Source organism: Bison bison, unplaced genomic scaffold (genome assembly GCF_000754665.1).
Source record: "Bison bison bison isolate TAMUID 2011002044 unplaced genomic scaffold, Bison_UMD1.0 scf7180017864270, whole genome shotgun sequence".
NCBI classification, from domain to species: domain Eukaryota; kingdom Metazoa; phylum Chordata; class Mammalia; order Artiodactyla; family Bovidae; genus Bison; species Bison bison.
The window spans coordinates 641,503-661,910 of NW_011494842.1; the positions used below are offsets into that span (position 1 = coordinate 641,503).

Here is a 20,408-nt window from a genome sequence, read left to right on the forward strand (position 1 = left end):
ATGGAATAACACTATTTTCTGAACTAGGTAATAATAAGTCACAAAGACAAGCAAAGATTCAGATGTATCTTCTTTAGTTATCAGTTTAATTCAGTTCAGTCGCTCAGTCATGTCCGTCTCTTGGCGACCCCATGGACTGCAGCATGCCAGGCCTCCCTGTCCATCACAAAATCCTGGTGCTTATTCAAACTCATGTCCATTGAGTCAGTGATGCCATCCAACCATCTCATCCTCTGTTGTCCCCTTCTCCTCCCGCCTTCAATCTTTCCCAGCATCAGGGTCATTTCCAATGAGTCAGTTCTTCACATCAGGTGGCCAAAGTATTGGAGTTTCAGCTTCAACATCAGTCCTTCCAATAAGTATTCAGGACTAATTTCCTTTATATGTCACTAAATATTCCAAGAAATTTTTGCTCAGCAGCCTAAGATAAAAACCTGATCAGCTGACATTTTTAGGTTCTGATGCTCTGATCCTGTTTAAGACAGACAGTGCAGTGTCTCATGTGATTAAAGAGGATAAAGGACAAAAAGAGCGCATATATGTATGTGTGTAATTGACTCACTTTGCTGTACATAGGAAATTAACACAACACTGAAAATCAACTATACTACAATAATAATAACTTTTAAAAAAGGGATAAAGGGCAAGGGCCCTCTTCCTCAGGAAAAGAGACTTGCGTAGAATGGCATCCAAGGGAGTCGGTGAGTGAGGGTCACATTTCTCTATGAGTGTAAATGCTCTAGCGAGTGAGCAGCGCCCACAGGGAGGAAATACCTCAGATCAGGGCACCACCCGCAGGCACACGGTGTTCACCAAAGACAGGCAGGGAGCAAGGCAGTAGTTCGGGGCACACCTATGACATTTCACAACCAACTCTCCTGCTGGCTCTGAAACAGGCATTACTAAAAATACAAGCATAGTCACCACCGAAGTCAATGAATTTACCAAACCTACCTGGTAGTTCACAGCAACCACAGAAGCAGTGAGTTGTGGAAGCTGGAGGGGGGGATGAAGAAACACCTCAGTCTTTACTTAGAACCTTCTCACCTTAGTGATGGCTATCCCCCCAAGAGAATGGAAGTGGCAGCGGAAAAGGAATACTATGGTTTTATATAATAAAACCCTTCTATTCCTTATAACAGTATGAGTGACTGTACACATTCAGTTTCTCTTAATTCCTGAGTCACAACTCACTTCAATAGAGTTTGCTCCCATTCAAAGGGGCAAAAATTCTCTTGCTAATGCAGAATAACTTCAAATGGCCAACTCAAGAGAAAACGGAAGCAGAAAAAGTTTAAAATTTGGCAATATGTTGAATATTCCAGAATACCACATTAAAACCTGAGGCAAAGGCATAATATGAGTCTCACAATTATATGCAGACATACAATTATATACATTTTGATATTTATTAACAAAGATGGTCCAGAAAAGGTCTGGGTCAACACTACAGTGATAAGCGTTAAACTAAAAGCTGTTCTCAGTTGTATTGTTTCTAGACGACAGTAACCAGTCCAGAATGCTGCTTTCTCTCCTAAAATAGGACTTAAATCACATCATTCAAGTGTTATATTTCAAAAGAAATACTTCCTCTTCTCTTTTGACAAAGCAAAATACACTGGAGGTCTTTGTTTTTACCTGCAAGCCTGCCTTCCTGAGAAGCATGCACATGTGGATGGATGAAGGAGGTAGGGCAGAGGGAGAAGGTGACGAAAAAGAAAAAGGCAAAATTGCGAAGTTGGAAATAAAAGCCAGTGAAGAAGATGGGCTACCAACTGCCCAGGAACCATTCATTGAAGCAACTCCTCCAGTTCCTCCAGATCCATGTCCAGAGCGGAGCTGAGTGAGTCCAAAGTGGAGGACGAATCCTTGCTTCTCTGGACACTCGGTCTGGGTTGGGGCGTTTCAGGTTGGACAGAATCCTTCTTGATGTCTTTACCTCCACTGAGGATCCGCTGGCTCTCAAAAAAGAACTGGTTTGGATGACTCAAAGAAAAGCCACAATCATCCACCTGCACAAGAAGCAGATGTGTGTCACAATAATACGTACATAACAAAAGTACAAATAAAGGGGGTGTGAAGAACCATCCAGACCTCATTCAGAACCTACTCAACATCTGAAACACAGATTCTCCTTCAAAATCTCAACCACCACTCACACAATCTCACTCACAGGGAGCTCCAGCCACCCCCGACAGTAACGAGCAGTGAGGGGTACTTCCAGCTCAGACCCCTGCTTCCCCACCCACCTCCTACCTGACACCTCAGACGCTCAAAGGCACCAGAGCAAAATGCTTGGCATCTTGTCAGTCAATATTTGTTTAAAAAACAAGAAAAGAAAAGAGGAGGATCTTCCTAATGAGCTGAGTCTAGAAGGATGAGAGAGTAACAGCTGGGACGATGAGGGTGAGGGCCTACAAGCAGTGGGTCCCCAGGAGCAGGGGACAGAGGGCTGCCTGGAAAAGCAGGAAGTGCGGGCGGGCTGGTGTACAAGGCACAGAAAGGGGCGACAGGACACGAGGCTGGGTGAGGCCGCGGCCAGGGCGCAGAGACATCCGACAGCTGTGTCAGTAACCCAGACCCAGCTGCGCAGGGTCAAAATTTTTAGTGGTCACTAACATTTCTTAAGAAGGGAAGTGATGTGATTAAAGATATGTGCAATCTTATGGTGGATTAAAATGGATTAGCAGGGGGTTAAAGTTACCATTACAGTTCGGGATGAACCTTAAAAAGTAGACCAATAAACAGAAAGAAGATCTTTCCTGGTAAAACTTACTTGAGAATCCCAGGGTTCTCTGATTCTCTGTAGTCATTGTTGATACATGTTGGACCAATAATTTTATAATAATTCAGTGTATAGCAGATTGATAGTGGACACACTGACTTACAAGTTATTACCCAGATCACTAAGAAAAATTTTTTATCTGCTCCTTTTCTGCTTAGTTTCAAAATATTTACTGAATGTTTTATCTATAATTTTTATTAACAATGGAGTCATTTTGTGAACTTCTTTATTATATCGTTTTTCACTCAATTCATTAAAAACTGGGAGATTCAATATAAAGTTTGCATTTTACAAAGTGTTTCATGAAAAGTACGTTCATTTCCCAGCACATTTTCAACCAGTAGGCTTTGCTTTTATAAATAAAGAATTCTAGAGATTGGAAAGATATAAGGAATCCTTTAAATTGAATCTCCTCCAAGCACAGACTAAGAAAGTGAGACCCAAATGGTTTAGACACAGTCACGGCACTAATAACCAGTTGTGCCTGAATTAGAATTCAGGCCTTTAGGTCACTTAGTTACTCTGAAATCTGTTTTAAGGGGTTTTATGCAAAGTCAAACTTACAATCACAGCATTATAAATATTATTTTAGAGATAAAACTGTCTATAAGAATTATAAAAAGCACAGTTGGGTCACTTTATGCAAAAACAAGCTAGCACCTTTTGTGATCATTAATTACATATTTTCTACACCTTGTTTCAAGTTGTTAAAACTGTCAAAATATCTATCACAGATACCTGTGGAGTAAACTGAATGATTAGATTTTAACGTGGACAAAATGAAATGTGGTCAACTTTATATTTTATACACCAGGCTTCTCTAGTGGCTCAGATGGTAAAGCATCTGCCTGCAATGTGGGAGACCGAGGTTCAATCCCTGGGTTGGGAAGATGCCCTGGAGAAGGAAATGGCAACCCACTCCAGTACCCTTGCCTGGAAAATCCCAAGGACAGAGGAGCCTGGTAGGCTACAGTTTATGGGGTCGCAGAGAGTCTGACACGACTGAATGACTTCACTTTCAGTTTTCACTTTATATTAAGCATCAGTTTCTTCTCCCCTGAAATGGGGGTAATAATAGTTATGTCACAGGGCTGCTACGAGGAAAACCAAGGAAATATGAGGATAAAAAGAAAGGGTTGTTGGGTCTAAGAAATCTACATTAAATGCTTTGGAAAGATTCAAGAAAGGCAAGTTAAAAATAAAACAACCTGAATTCTCAAAAAGACAGGGAGAAAGATCATTCATACTGCTTTGTATTATCATTAAGTTCTTTTTCCACTTTAAAGAAACATAAACTGGAAATCAGTGGTGGTGTATTATGTGTATGGTTTTCGAAAAAAAATGAAATCAAATTCCCATCCCTAAACTATACTCAAATAAAAGACTTTGCCTTTATATCAGAAAATTAGCAAATAAATGACGCTCAAATGTTTTAAGTTTAAAAGGTAATATTTTGTTTGTGTTAGTTGCTTAGCTGTGTCCAACACTTAGAGACTCCATGGACTGTAGCCCGCCAGGCTCCTCTGTCCGTGGAATTCTTCAGGCAAGAGTACTAGTGGGTAGCCATTCCCTTCTCCAGGGGATATTCTTGACCCAGGGATCGAACCCAGGTCACTTGCATGCAGGCAGATTCTTTACCATTTGAGCCACCAAGGAAGCCCAAAATGTAATGTTAGGTTACATTTGAAATGTAATCCGTTTTAATTAATATTTTTATTAACCAACTAAATAATGCCAAGGGTATTGAAATGAGGGCTGTAACCTAGGTTCTGTGTGATGTCATGTTTCCCAACTTTCTCTCTTAGGTCTGCAATCGCCCTTTCTTAACTCATTTTGTTAAATAAGCTAATTTTACCAAACATCTATTAAGATGCCTGATAGCATGATGAACTTATGAAGAGTTTCCTTCTGTTTACTGGACTATATTTCTTCTAAGATGGGGTATTTCTTTTGAAATTTTTCTTTCTTTCACTTTTATTTTTGGCTGAAGGAAGTTATCTTTCATCCTGTTCAGGAACATAAAACTAGGAAGTTATAGGGAGGAAGGGGAGAAGCATAAACCAAATAGAATGAAAACAGATTTTACTTTAAATCCAATTAGTAAAAAGAATAGAGTAAGAGATTTATCCACATCAAAATCTCCCACTTCACTTACTGCTTAGAAGTTATGTTACTTCGTTTGTGTGGTGGTGGCACTCAAGTCATGTCTGACTCTCTGCAGCCCCATAAACTATAGCCCTGCAGGCTCCTCTGTCCGTGGAATTCTCCGGGCAAGAATACTGAAGCAGGTTGCCATTTCCTACTGTAGGGAATCTTCCCAACCCAGGAATAGAACCTGTGCCTCCTGCGAAGCCCCATTATTACCTTTACTTCTCATTAAAAAACAAAGGGGGGGTGAGAATCAGTTTGCTTCATTCTATATTTGGAAATACTAAGTGAGAATTTTCACAATTTTGTTTGCTGTGAATGTTTCCCTCCTTGCCTTTTTTCTTGTTTGGTTGCTACTGTTGATATTTTTCTTTGTGGTTAATAATTTTTTTACTATTATTATGTTTTCTACTTTCTGTTAAGTACTGAGAGAGGGAAATCCTGTGACACATCTTCACTCTGTCCTATGAACTTGGAAGTCCCAAAGCAAAGATCTAACAAAAGGTGAGCAGAAGAAAGAGGTGGAATGGAGACCTTTATAGGCTACATCATAAAATTTGAGTTTCCTCTTAAGAGGGATGGGGAAGGCTTTTTAAATGTTTTTAAAAAGCACATTACTGAAATGGTCAGATTTCTCTGTTTTACAAGCGACCTGGCAGCCGTGTGGAGGAGAAGGAACTGGGCAGATAAGTGCGCAGCTGCTGGGGAAGGAGTCAGGAAGCTGCTGCAGTGAGTGACCCACACAAGAGACAGTGGTGCTCCTGGCCCAGGGTTCTGACTGATCCCCAAAGTGATCTTGAGCAAGGATTAAAAGCTTAAGTGTACTTGGTATATCCTATTTAAGACTATAGGAAAATGTGTGATAGATTTTAATAAGATTTGTGTAGAGATCTCTTACAGTGAAAAGGAATTATGCTAAGCTGTTTGGAAAATAAGTATCCAGAATGACTCAGTACCTAAAGAGACCTATTTTTAAAGAAACAATTTTCAATTAAAATCCAGAGTTTAATCTACACAAAGGCCTAGTATTTTCATTTACAAACAGAGTATGACAAAATTTTAAAAAAATCACTACAATATAAAATATTGCTCTCTAAAAATATTGAAGAAAACAGATTTCAAGCAGGCCCGCCTTTGATATCTACTAAGTGAATCTCTCTCTAACATCTGCTTTGAATCAGCATGTTTTGCACACGACGACCTTCACAGTAACAAAGGTTTTATATATCTGCTGTAGCAAATGTGGATTCTGAAGGAATGGAAGCAATACTGTTTTACCTATGGGATGTTTGGGTTTTAATCAAGAGGTTTTCAATGACAGCTTATAATGAGGCAGCTGGTCTCACCAAAAAAAAGCCATATGGAACCATCACAGCACTGCTGTAAATGTTATCAGCTAACTGGTTCATTTTCAAAACTTTCATTAAAGTGAGTTGGATCACACAGGGCTCAAAAAAATAATCACAGGTTTTTTGGGAAAAGCAGGCAGAATGATAGCAACATGACAATAAAAATAGACTTTGTTTTTAAATTAAATTAGAAAAAATAGTAAGTGAAGAGAGAGATTCACAACAAAAAATCTATAGGGAGACATTTAGTGAATACAAACAGCCTTTTTATTCCATTGATTTATATGTGGTTTAAAGTAAATTTTCTTTATGTGGGAGGATTTAGACATGTGTCTTTTTAGTCTCTTCATTAATCTAAGGCAAGTTTTAAACACTGGCAATAGTAGTAATACTCTTATAGGAATAATCAATAGGAGAGATGCTACAAAAGCCGATCTGAGAAATAAACACATCTTACTTTTTAGCAATGTCACAGACTCAGTGTTAAATATAATTTTCATATCTTCTTAAAAAAAGAGGTTACATAAGTTGACCTTAATTTGTCAAAGTTATAAGGCCTCTTACTTAAAAAGGTCCACAAATAATTAAGAATTAAATTAAATTAAAATTTTCAAGTTGAGCAAGCAAATTAAAGAATACAGTCTATAGGGGAAAGAGTTGTGCAAGGCTGATGCTGAAAATACCAAACATGTGGCTCATCTGTTGAGATTCCTATTTTAATAAAACTGATGTCAATTTGTTGTTCACTACCATACTGACATTTAGTCCTTTCAACTTTGTAAAAATAAAATTTTTATGTTTTCAAATAAAATCACTATTTTCAACAGTTAGGTGTAAGAGTAAGAGGACTGGACCCACGGCCCAGAGCAGACCAGGATTCTGTCTCCAGAATTCTGTTTCCAGACCTCCCACTAACCAGCTGTGGTCCCTCAGGCGAGTCGTGTTGAATTACTAGGCCCGCTTATTTTTTAAAGTAAAATGTGAAGTCTGGATTGTGAATCTAGACAGGAAAATACTAATGGCCTCCACAGTTGTTATTACAAACACAGTTTCAGGTGCTCCAGAACAGCAGTCAGGATTGGTTCAAAAGCTCCAGGTGAGGGCTTTGACAGCCTGTTCAAATCCAAGCTTCACCCTTTAGGGCCTTAATCCCTCAGACTCTCTAAGCTCTGACATGATGGGGATGTGGATCGGGCTTACTCTACTCTGCGGTGTGAACCAAAGGACCAATATGTCCAGAGCACTAAGTGCTGGGCCTGGCATACATGAAGGGTTTTGTAGGTGTTGGCTGATATTATTCAATATTATTATTTTCATTACTATCAGTGATGTTATAAGATATATTTGTCCTAAAAAATTTAATGTAAGAAATTCTGCAATTATATAACCACAAAAGAAAAATGATTTCATGAAAACCAGAAAACATAAAACTGATTATAAAACTTAAAGTACCATGGTAGCTGATGATGAATTCCATACATGTAGCATCTTTTTTGGGAGGATCATGGATCCTTCTGAAACCTGATAAACACTAGGCTCCAAAAATGCGCAATATGTACTTAGAGAAAAAATGTTTCAAGGGTGCATGGCCCAGGTCCATTCTTGGCTTTCTGTCCCATGTTAGAAAGCCATGATCAGGACCAGTGACTGCAAACGGGGGTCTGTGAGCTAAGTTGACCTGCTCACACTGTCAGCCTGCACACAGCCGCAAAACTTGTCAACGTTCACAACTCTAGCAGTGTGACTTGTCAGTGGTGTTCATCTCAGGCAATTTCACTTGTCTGGGTTATCTGCCTGACCCCTGCAGACCTCTGAGTTTGTGACCTAAGCATTACACCTCTCAGAACCTACTAGCAGGCCTTTTGTACACGAGTCTGGCAAGAAAACAACCAAACACAGTTCCCTGACTCCCTTGCAGCTTGGGGGTCCACTGCATAACCTAGGGTCTGCCAAGCAGATAAACATGAGACTAAGAAACAGACTAAAGTAACATGAGGGAGCAGTCACAAGTAAAAGCATTCAATTTTCTACAAGGAAGATGGCAAAAGCCTTTGGTTCTTCTGGACAACAGCAGTCAGCATTCCACACCTACTCTGAGGATTGGGGACCTAAGGCCTGAGGGCCCAGTCCAGCCCACCATGTGCTCCTATAAATAAAGTTCTCCCGGGACAGACGCAAGCCTGCTCCTTCCCACAATGTCTAGGCTGCTTTTGCATGACAACAGCAGAGAGGAGCAGCTGTGACAAAGGGCACGTGGACCTGTCATGACCTGGCCCTTTACAGAAAAAATGCCAACCCTTGGTCTCATCCATAGAAGTGGAGGGGTAGGTGGTAGCCATAGCAAAGTAAGATTTTCTCAGAATATAGTTTTTCTTAGTTACACTATTGCTGGTTCTCCAGCATCCAAGCTTAATTCCCTGCCCCTTCTATAAATTTTATAAGCAACCTCATGTTGTGTAATAAATCCCTTTCCCCTGAAAACAGCTGGAGTGGTTTCTACTGCTGTAGCAAAAACTCCTGAATCAAACACTAACAGAAGACAAAGGATAAGGTTATAAAGTTTAAGAATTTACTTACATTATGTGTCATCTCAAAGAACTTCTGACAGGCTACCTGGTAATGCGTCCCTTTTACTAAATCCAAAATCTAAAAATGAAGGGAAAAAAGAGAAAGAAAAATTAGAAATTAATTTTCTTCTAAACCACTGTAGCTCCTGCTTGCTGGCCTTTTCATAATCTTCATTCCAGACAGGAAATACATTAAATCATGTGGTACGTTGTACCCCTGCAGCCTGGGCACTGTGATAATTTTGACATTATACAGTAGCTGTTTAGGTTGGCATTAAACCACTGATGATAAGAGATAAGAAGTGATCTTTCTGACCTCCTGACTGTGAATTTCAATAACTTTACCTTGACAACAAGATGAAAAGAAATCCCAGCATTATGATTTTGACAGTTATTCTCAGAATATCATATTGCAACACATCTTCCAAAATTGTAAATATAAATCTAGTAACTTAAATGGTTGGTGCATGAAGCAATCAAGTATACTATTTAGAGTTTTATTTTCCACATTACCACTTTGTACAAAAATAGTATAAAATACAGCTGTGTGCCCATCAGGAAAACCTAATGTAAAGCCTTTGGATGAGTATCTGTGGAGAGGGAATGCTTTTGCCTTCAATCAGATTTGTCCTTTTTGAAATGAAGTTATTTCTAGTAAAGCTCAGCAAAATGTGAGAGTAAATAGAACACCTATTAGGAACATCATCCCATATTGTGTAAATACAATTTGCTTCCCAATTCCACTTCATGTAACCTCTTCAGAGCCACGTAAACTCCCATCCTTATCAGCAGAGTGCAATGCCAGCTGAAATTTGTAAATATTCATCACTTCTCCTGACAAATAAAATATATATGTGGCCTGTTCATAAAACACAGTACAATGCTGGAAGTAAGAAATAGCCTCGAATGAAGGAAAAAAATAATTCTAGAGAAATGTTAATTTCTATCCTTTTTCAAAAGCATGAACTTCCTATCAGAAAAAGAAATGTAAGTGAAGTCTCAAATTCTTGCTGTCCTCCTTACTGAATATAGCTTACATCTTTTGACAGATACAAAAAAAATTACAGTACAGAATAAGCAGCACATTATACTGACAGGGGTGTACTTAAAAGAATGTTTTCTCTGACTGTCTTACAGATTACATTTCTAAATTTCAGGTCACCTTTTACTAAATCCTACATGAAAAAACTGTGTAAATGCCAACCAATCACAGCACCCAGGATCCTGCCTGTCTACCCATGTGACCTGTCCACTTTTCTTGAATTATTAGAGCAAAATGAAAAACACATCAATTTAAAATGAATGACTGTAAATCTTTAAAATGAAGAAAGTCACAAAGTTTTTAAAGTAATTCAAACATTCTGAGTTCATATTTGCCAATGTTTTTACACATGGATAAGTCAACTGTGCGGAGATGAACTTGCAGTTGAGAACTGGCAAACATCAGTGATACCAAGGTGTTAATGTCTGCAAATTACAATCTTGGAGAAGCAAGGACTTTAAATATAAACTTAAGTTTAAATGATGCCATAAATTACCTGGGAGAAAATAAATTCACAGAAACAGACAAAAACCTCAACTGTGTGGTATGGAATAAATTCCCTTTGTGTAAAAACAAAACAGTGAATCTAACATCCTATTCTATGCATACACACTTCTTGTTTATATATATATATAGTATATTTAAATATCTTGCAAAATATGTAACATTATATGTAATAATAGAATCTATATGTTTGGGAAACATACTATAAAACAATATTTTTATAATATGTAAGAAACATAATAGTAAAATTATGTAGTTGGGTAAGGTACACATATAAAAAGTTATTATGAGAAATTGACATAGAAACCATAGAATGCAAGGAAAGATGATGTATCTTTAAATTTTAGGTTCCATTAAAAAATTGAATTTAGATTAAAAAAAAAAAAATCATACAACAATCCTCTTTCTACCCCAATTCCTACTCCACTCCAGAGACTAGGCTCTTCCTTAATGAAAACCATTTACTTTTCCTCTTTTATTTCATCTTCCTATGAAGAATTTTTATTGAAAGTTTTCTTGCAAATTCATAAATAAATCATTTGCCCATCTATCCTTAAACAACTTCGCTGACTGTGCAGCAGCACATTTGAGTGAATGAGGTTTCTGCACATCTGTAAAGGTGCAGTAGGGGAAGAGGTCATAGTGCTTTTCACTGGATGAACTGTGTCCCAGGAAGAAGAGTGAGGGAAGAAGACAGGTAACAACTGACCAGCCTGGGAGACGGTCAGTGAGCCAGCAGGGAAAGCTGAGAGAAAGGTGCCCTGAGGTGACTGGGGGTTACTGGTAGGGATTATGAAGAAATAGACCTTCCCAGAACAGGGGAGTCTGTCTGTGCTCAGTCATGTCTGGCTGTTTGTGGGTCCCATGGACTGTAGCCTGCCAAGCTCCTCTGTCCATGGGATTTCCCAGGCAAGAAATACTGGAGCAAGTTGCCATTTCCTGCTCCAGGGGATCTGCCCAGCCCAGGGATTGAACCTGCATTAGCAGATGGGTTCTTTACCACTAGCACCCTGGGAAGCCCTAGGGGTGCCTGTCTACTCAAGACCATTTAACTGTGGAAAGAATTATAAATTGAAAAATCTTACAGCTGAATGATCTTATTTTCATTGAGACAGTTTTTCCTTAAAAAACTTACGTGTTTTAAATTAAGATAGAAAATGTGAAACATTACTATTCTATTTTTTGGCAATTTATTTTTTATTTAAAAAAGATTTTAGTCGGAGCATAATCGGTTTATAATAATGTGCTGATAATTCTGCCATACACATGAATTATTCATGAATCATGAATCAGCTCTAATTTATCAGTTCCATGTATACATATATCCCCTACCTCTTGAACCTCCAATCCCACCCCTCTAGGTCATCATGAGCTTCCTGCATGATACAGCAAATTTCCACTGAACTATTTTACACACAATTGTGTATATGTGTCAATGCTACTCTCTCAATTCATCCCATCCTCTCCTTCAAGTAAGTCAGAAAAACAAATACTGTATATTAACACATATGTGGAATTCAGAAAAATGGTACTGATGAACCTAGCTGCAGGGCAGGAATAGAGATGCAGATGTAGAGAATGGACTTGACACAGCACAGTAAAGGTCAGGCTGGATCATTACTATTCAAAAAAAAAAAAACCAAACAAACAAAAACATACACTTTAGTTTCCCATTATGATCTACATTAAAGAGATACATGAAAAGAAATGCAAGGGTCCTGGCACCGATGGGGAAGGACTGAAGGCAGGAGAAAGGGAAGGCAGAGGATGAGATGGTTGGATGGCATCACCGACTCGATGGACATGAGTTTAAGCAAGCTCCGGGAGGACTGAAGTGAACTGAACTGGGCACTGAGTGAAGTTTGGTTCTCCTGCGGGGAACGGGAGCGTCGCTCAGAGCACAGGTGTGACACAAACATGCACTTTTCCCAGGACAGCCTGCCTGCTGTGCCGGGGGCAGGTAGAGAGGGTGAGCTCACGGCACGAGTCCAGGGGACAGACGGGGGTGGGAGGGAGGGGGGCTCTGCAACAGATGCTGACCATTGTTGGTGGGGGGTAGGGGGACAGCTGCTCCATATGAAAATGCTCCACCACAGCACTATATGGTTTTATATATTCCTGAAATACAGGGTCTTTAGGAAGAGCTGGTCTCATTCAGAGTTTAAATGTTTCATGTAGTCGTAATTCAAGTGACCTTTTCTAAAGTGCTAAGTTTTAACAGAAGAGTCTGAGCCCCTGGGCTGTGGACAGATGTGCCTGACTTACAGCCAGGCCACCATGAGCTCGAAGAGATGTTAACTTCAACCAGAAGTGCTGCGCTTTTCCTTGAAGCTGAAATTTTCTTTTATATTTTCTCAAGAAAGAAGAAATACTGGACATGGTAATATTTTATAGTGTCAATGTTGAACGTACCTAACCAAGGTTTTTTAAAATATACTTGGTGGGAGAGAGGGGTACACAGCAAGTTAGTTCATAATGTGCTTGCTTACATATTTTTTGTGTTATCATGTGCTGCATATTGAGAGGGTAACAGGCAAGAAGGCCAGGGGTCTCCAAACAGGAAATAGCCTTCAAGTGTCAGACATTTTTCTCTCTCTTAAGAGGCAGGAGGAAACAAACTAGAGATATTATTTCCTTCTCTATACAAATTTAAAAGGAGGTTTCTCTTCAAATACTGTGTTGCCATAATGACACCTGGTTTCACCTGAAGTTAATTATTCTCAAACCTAGAGATAACCAATGCCTTTTTCTTATGGAAATGATTGTCTTAAGCTATGCTAATGTACTATGCATTTACCCCAAACTCTGTCTTCAAGTCGGTTCTGCCTCTTGGCTCAGAACCTACTTGACAAACCAGTATGTTATATTCAGATATTGTTCCCCTAATCTATGTAAATGAAACTAATTGTATGGTGATCTGCCCTTCTTCAAGATTCAAGTTAATCATTTTATGGCCCAGGATGAACCATTTGGTGCCAAGATTATCCCAAAATGCATCTTACGGGTGAGGGGCCTGGTGCCATTCTGAGTTTTAAGACATTCCTTTCTTTTATTAACAGACTGCTAGTGACTATATTAACATCCAGCTGAAGACTAGCAGGAGGGTACTCTTTCTGCCCCTTCTGATGCCTATGTCAGAAGCTTTCTCTCCTTTATATTTTAATAAAACTTTATTACACAAAAGCTCCGAGCGATCAAGCCTCGTCTCTGGCCCCGGACTGAATTCGTCTCCTCCAGAGGCTGAGAATCCGGGCGTCTTTGCGTGATTCAACAACAACCTTTCAATATGATATTAAAATTTTTTAAAGAAAAAATATTTTTGTAGAAAAGCCAGAATGAGGAAGTAGTCAGGCAGTAGCACTTTCTGGACAGTGTTTGTCTCATTGAGCTCCTGAAGGGCCAGCTCACCAAGGCTGGGCTCAGAGGCAGGGCTGGCCAGAGTGGGGGTTTGAAAGAACCAGAGAGAGAGACACACACTCATAGGGTGAGAAGCTCTACCGGAGGGAGGGAATGTAAGGAGACAAGAAAACATAAACAGGAAGGTGAGGGAGGCAGGTGGGAGCAGAGTGTGAAAGGCCCAAGCAATGGGTCCACAGGACAGAGCCCACAGCTGCTCTGCATGGCCTGCCCGCAACTGCACTCACCCAGCAGGGGCGTGAGTCTCCCTGCTCCCCGGTCCTTCGGGAAGAGACAATGCACCACAGCTTCCTCATGAACCAGCATCGGTACCAAATAGTCCTTTAAGAAGGAAACCAAATCAAGTGCCAATTCTGATGTCTACGCTAGAAGTTTCTTAATTCTGCTTTAGAAAAATACAGTCTGAAGAATCGTATTAAATAAAGGCTTATTTGAAAACAAAAGCTTGTTATTTAAAGAAAAATTCCAATGAAGGTCTAAGAATATTGCTCAAATGCCAATTTGAGTTTGGTTTTTAATGTCAATATTTCCAGGCTAGAGTACAAAATGTAAAGCACAACAATCATTCTAGTCTACTTCATCAGTAGTCAGAAGGTTAAGAAAAATTAAAAGGAAAAGCAGTATCTTACTACTATATTTTGGTAACTTATGTTCTTTAACTTTTTTTCTATGTATCTTAAACTACTTATCAGCGGACTAAAGTCCATCAAGAAGAATATTAGATGATTTTTCCTTTTTTTTTTTTTTAAACAATGCAGTTTGCCATTTTTATAAGACATTCACCATGTTGGTACTTACTAAGTTTGGTAACAGTATTACACTTCATCGACTATTTTATCATCAAGGCAAATTACTGTTTGGTCTTGAATGCCAATAAAACAGCTGATAACCAAGATAACCTTGCAGAGAAGGGCAGAGAGAAGTAAGGTGGCAGTTTTCTCATCTGGCTTGTGTTCCTCCACAGCCTACTGGCAGACATGTGACCCGAAGTACACTTGCACACACACGTACACATATGTGAAGGAGGAATTTCAATGACATAACTTCAGCTCCCTGACACTTCCTCTACACCTTCATTTTGGCACCTGCCACAAGTTCCAGAGGCTTCTCTGGCGGCAGGATGCAGCGACCTGCCCGTCCTGGGCTTTGTGCAAGGGGGCAGGGCGGGGAGAGACACGCAACTCAACTATCTCTAACTCAAGGTCATGTTCTGTTTTATTTAAAAGTGATAACAAGTGTGTTTCTTTCTTTAAAAGTCAACCTTTCAAGGAGATATTTGCTAATATTTTCCCACTCCCTTTCTAACTTTATTTTGAAGGTGAGAGAAACAGTCATGATGCAGAGTCCGGAACACTTTTGAGCTCATTTATCTGGCTCCTGTTTCTCCCAGATACATGATGACCCTGCCATGACCTTCACCTGCCGGCAGGTCAGGAGCAGGCTTCCCACTCCTGAAAATGTGCTGCAATGTGTTAAAACACCATGTACCACGAATCCTTCTAACTCACTCTTCATTGTCTATAATAGTTAGCCAATTGAATTATTTCTACCTCCAAAGGTCCTTAAGACCCATCTTTTCCTCCCCATTGTTCAGGCCCTCGTCATCCCCTTTTTATGGCAAAACTTCTTGGTTCCTCCATCCTCACTCAAGACTGCTGCTGATCCAACCCCAGAGGAAGCTTCCCTGCAGTCCAGGCCTAACCCTGGCATTGCTGGCTCCTGCACGGCAGTGACCGTCAGGACACAGCCTCCCCCGGGGCCCTCCTGCCCGCCCATCCTGGGGCCTCACCTCCAGCCCAGCTTCTCCCATGGGATGTGCTTTGCAATTTCAGCTCACAAAATTCCAGTGATTTCTCAGAGGGTGTTTTTGGTCTAATGTGCTGTTTGATACGGTCTAGTCCAGAATTCCCTAGTTTCTTCAGGGCAAGGTTTACCAGGGTAGTGCTTCTCAACTAGTCTCTTCCTGGAACCTGTGTTCACAGCTCTCACAGGACCAGGCTGCCCAGAACACACCAGGACTTTATCTGACCATGCTCACCGCCTCCCAGCAGAGCCTTGTCTCACCACACTGGACTTCTCTACCACCTGTTTCCACTTGAGCATCTCCTCCGAGAAGGTAGAGGCCATGTTATTAGCTCACTGCTATATTCCCAGGATCTGGAAGGTGACTGGAATGCAGACATATCCTATCATACTTGCTGATGCTGGATGGACGCTGCCCCTGTGGCCTGACCAGCCTGACCTCCCTCCAGGGTACTCCTACCCCTACCTCCTCACTCAGTGCAAACATCACTTCCTGCGGGAAGCACTCCTTGGTGTTACCCCCACCCTCCTCAGCAGGTCTTCTCCCTCTGGCTCTTCAACTAGCATTTAGGATAATTTTTAAAAGAACTTCTCAAACTTCATTATAGTTAATTATGCCCTTTAATGCCACCAGATTAAAAGCTCTAACACAGTTTCTTAATCATCTTTCTGTTTCCAGATTTGAACATACGGAAAACTAAGCAACATGGATGGTGCTCATAAAATGTTTATTGAGCCATAAAATAAATGTCTTTCCTCCCCAAAGAAACTTCCTTCTGTTTGAATCTGTCTTAGAGTACTTTTACCAGAACCTCTGCAATTAGACACTTGATTTCCAATTCTCTCTTTATTTTTTGGTATAGCACCACAGAGAAAATTGCTAACTTAATTCAGTTCTTCCACAGGCTTTAAAAGGGCTTGAGAGGTTTCTCTAGTCATATCTGAGGACACTCTGGAGAAGAGAGTGACAACGCACCATCAAATTAACTGAAATCCAAATGCAGAAATCTGCCATTGCTGTGTATAGTTATCCTGGTCTGTGCACACAGCAGCCTCAGCCCATACCTCTCAGACAAGCTTTCAGACTGTGAACCAAGTCAGTCACTGTCTCCACCCATGTGGTCTACATTCACTAGGCCCCTGGAAGGGAGTCCAGCGTCGGGTTTATAGAGATGAAAGATACCACTTATGCCCCTGGGGAGAGTAAGGGCACAGAGTCAATTTGGAGGGAAGGACAAACAAGGGAACAAGCAGTCCAGAACAGGCACTGACCTGACAGGAGCACAGAGGATGCTACAAGGCGGGGGCGGCTCAATATGAGCATTTACAGAGGATGGAACCAGGTGGTAACAATGAACCACAGTGTCGAAGATAAAGTATAAAGCATCAGAGCAACCCAGACACAGGACAACATGCAAAGGAGGCACAGACGCTCCAAGCAAGGCTCTTGGGGATGGGCAGACTCTCAAACATACTAGAAAGATGATCTGACCTCAATATGAAGGACTTCTGGGGGGACACGGACTGTGGACAATGGGGAGACATAATGAGAGCAGGGACATCCTTGAGAGCCCTGGGACCAGCCGTGGATGTCGCCCCAATTTTTAGCTTGAAGATCTGGTGTCCTACTAGCTCTCCCTGAAGGCAGATAACTGAGGCCGCACCATCCCCTCAGGACGGGCATGCAGGTCTTCAGGCTTAGAGGCCACTGATACTGAAGGCCGCACTGTCCCAGCAGCTCGGGAGATCTGACAGCAGCCCGACTCTGACTGCCGATGTGGCACATGAAGGTCATGCCCCATCAGGGACCAGTCACAGGGCCATCCCCCTCAGAGGGGAGAGACCACTCCCCTTCTGCTCCCTCCCTATCAGGTGCTGACCCGAGAACACCCCCAGCGAACATCCTGAACGCAGACCCCACCGCAGGGAACCAGACTTGGACGCACTGCAAGCTGTTCTGCTTGCTTGCTTGCCTTTTCAGGGACAAGGGATGGGCTCAAGGTGAGAAGTAATAGGGACTCCTGCTCCATCCATATCAGACACTGTTCTGGTTATTTTACTTAATTACCAGCTCTCTAAATCTGCTCTTCCCATATATATGCAAACATGTTAAAAAAAGAATGCTTACAGCAATTTAGGCCCTTGTAATGCCTGGTAGAATCGAATCCAAAACGGTGACCCTCTCCAGCTAGAGAATTGTACTATGCCATCCCTCATAAATCCTGAAATGTCCTGCAAGTCAGCTAAATTCTAAATATAAGAGGCTTTCTGAAAGATGGATTATGCTGTTTAATAATCATATTACATCATTTCCTTATTATACTTTCATCCACAATATGAAAACCCAAATATTGAAAATGTCCCCCCCAAAAAGGAAAATGTCCCACTGTCTTTTACTGTATTTGGATAAAGGTTTTGAATTATTAAAGATATGTCTAACATTTGGGTTAAAGGATTTAAACTTTAGGGAAACATAAACAACCAAGTGAACTTGGAATCAGGGAGGGAGAGAAAGAGAAGACTGAGGAGAGGACAGGAGGGAAGGGCAGGCAAGACTCCTGTCAGGTCTGCGGAGAGGGGCAGAGAAGTGTGAAAAATCGCAATCCCACTCTTTACTCTCTAGTTACACCTGCCTTGTGGCTATCTCAGTTTGTTTTTTTTTTGCCTAGTGTAAAAGCCAGCCACTTCAGAATCACTGTGTCCTACGTGATCTTTATGGAAATGATGAAAAGGATTTATCCCTGACAACAGTTATTTTCAAATATTTTATAAAAAGAGATGTATCAGATACTCTACTGAAAACAAACCAAATTAGAAGAAACCAAACATCTGTCATTTAAATAAAGTTTTTCCAAGCACTGGAGGATTAAAAGAAAAATAAATAAATATATATATACTTTATTTATATATATATATATATATATATATACATACATATATATATAATATGGCCTTCCTCAATGGCCCAGCTGGTACAGAATCTGCCTGCCAGTTCAGGAGGTTCAAGAGGCAAGAATTTGGTCCCTGGGCCAGGAAGACAGCCTGGAGAAGGAAATGGCAACCTGCTCCAGTATCCCTGCCTGGAAAATCCTATGGATAGAGGAGCCTGGCAGGCTGCAGATCTTGGGGTCTCAAAGAGTCAGACATGACTGAGTGTGCGCATACATATTTTATACACACACACACATATGTACACATACATGCACATATACATTTAGAAACAGAAACTTCGTCTAATAAGAACTACATTGCAAATTGATGGTCAGCACTACCAGGAAGTCTGAAATGGCTAAACAGCAAGCAGACTAAGAATCTGAAACACTTCTTATGGAAAAAAAATTACTTAATTTCTGTATAGTTTAAGTTTGCTTTTCAAAAAAAAAGGGAGGGCAGGAGGAATCCTCTGGGAGAATAGTCTACAAAACGGATCATGAAACAGAACTAAGTTGGGAGAACAGTATTTTGTCCACAGGAAGGCAGGTGGATTTTATTATAAGTATCATAAGAGACAGTGACCATACGTGACTGAATGAAATTCCTCTACAGATACCAGAAATTCCACATGAATAAATAATAATGACAGAAAGATACATAACAGTAAACAGAATTGAATGTGTTTTTAATAAAGACTTTGTTTTCCATTTTAGTTCAATTTTACTGAAAGCAAACTTTAATAGCCTTGGTTAACAAATGGCATATGTTATTTGACTTTCAAAGTGATTTTCCTTTGAATCACCTTGAACAATATCAAATAATCTTCAAATGACCATTCTTCTTCAGCCTAATGAAAAGGAAAGATATACACAAATATTAAGTTAGATGTTCAGAGGTTTTTATTATAAAGCCAAAAATGGAACCATATCCTCCTAACACCAATTCTAAAGTTCAACTTCCCATCTTTTCTTAATGCTATTCTAAGATTTATCAAGAACAATGTACACATTTTCAACTATATCACCAAGAAAAGCAAAACTAAGTGCAGCAATTCTTATAAATCAGAAGAGATGCTCATGGAAATGGAACAGACAGGGAAGGTGTTCTTGAGAGCAGTTGCCATTCATAAAGCAATGAACAGATGGATACCATATTCCACTGTGCTCCTCACCTAGGGAGACCACAGGAGTTTTAGGTCAGATTTATGCGAACACCGAAGGAGAAGGCAATGGCACCCCGCTCCAGTACTCTTGCCTGGAAAATCCCATGGACAGAGGAGCCTGGTAGGGTCTCAAAGAATCAGACACAACTAAGCAACTTCACTTTCACTTCTTACTTTCATGCATTGGAGAAGGAAATGGCAATCCACTCCAGTATTCTTGCCTAGAGAATCCCAGGGACGGGGGAGCCTGGTGGGCTGCCATCTATGGGGTCGCACAGAGTCGGACACGACTGAAGCGACTTAGCAGCAGCAGCAGCCAGCAGCATATGAACACCAAATAAGGAGTCATTGAGATTTATATTTGCCATAAAATCTTGACATAGTGTTACTTTTAAGTCTTTAAACTATTTTGAAAGATTTCTTCATTAAAAGGCATTTAACAGTTTTAGATTTAATATGGTCACTAGCTTCTTGAGAATTTTTGGACTGTGAAAAAGAGAAGTTAATCAACCTTCCAAAAACTATAAACAACATACATTTTTACATATTTCAAGGTTTTAATATCATTATTAATTTCCCCAGAAGCACCAATTGGATTTGCCTTTAAAATAATTATTAATGGTTATGTTGAGTAAAATTTCTAAGTCACATTTTCTCCTTCTCTTAAAAAAAAAAAAAAAAAAACAAAGTGAAAATG

The 20,408-nt window shown here is 40.3% G+C and overlaps 1 protein-coding gene across 1 annotated transcript in view; it reads right to left on the reverse strand.

Annotated features, from left to right (window-relative positions):
- Positions 1–1,377: 1,377 nt before the first annotated feature.
- PRIM2 (primase, DNA, polypeptide 2 (58kDa)) overlaps positions 1,378–20,408 on the reverse strand; it is a 346,489-nt gene continuing 327,458 nt past the window's right edge. Inside the window, exons 13-14 of the mRNA XM_010848522.1 lie at positions 8,860–8,928; positions 1,378–2,012 (exon numbers count right to left, since the gene is read on the reverse strand). Of these exons, the coding sequence (XP_010846824.1) occupies positions 1,791–2,012; positions 8,860–8,928 (291 nt within the window). The 3' untranslated portion in view covers positions 1,378–1,790. The remainder of the gene's footprint in view (positions 2,013–8,859; positions 8,929–20,408) is intronic.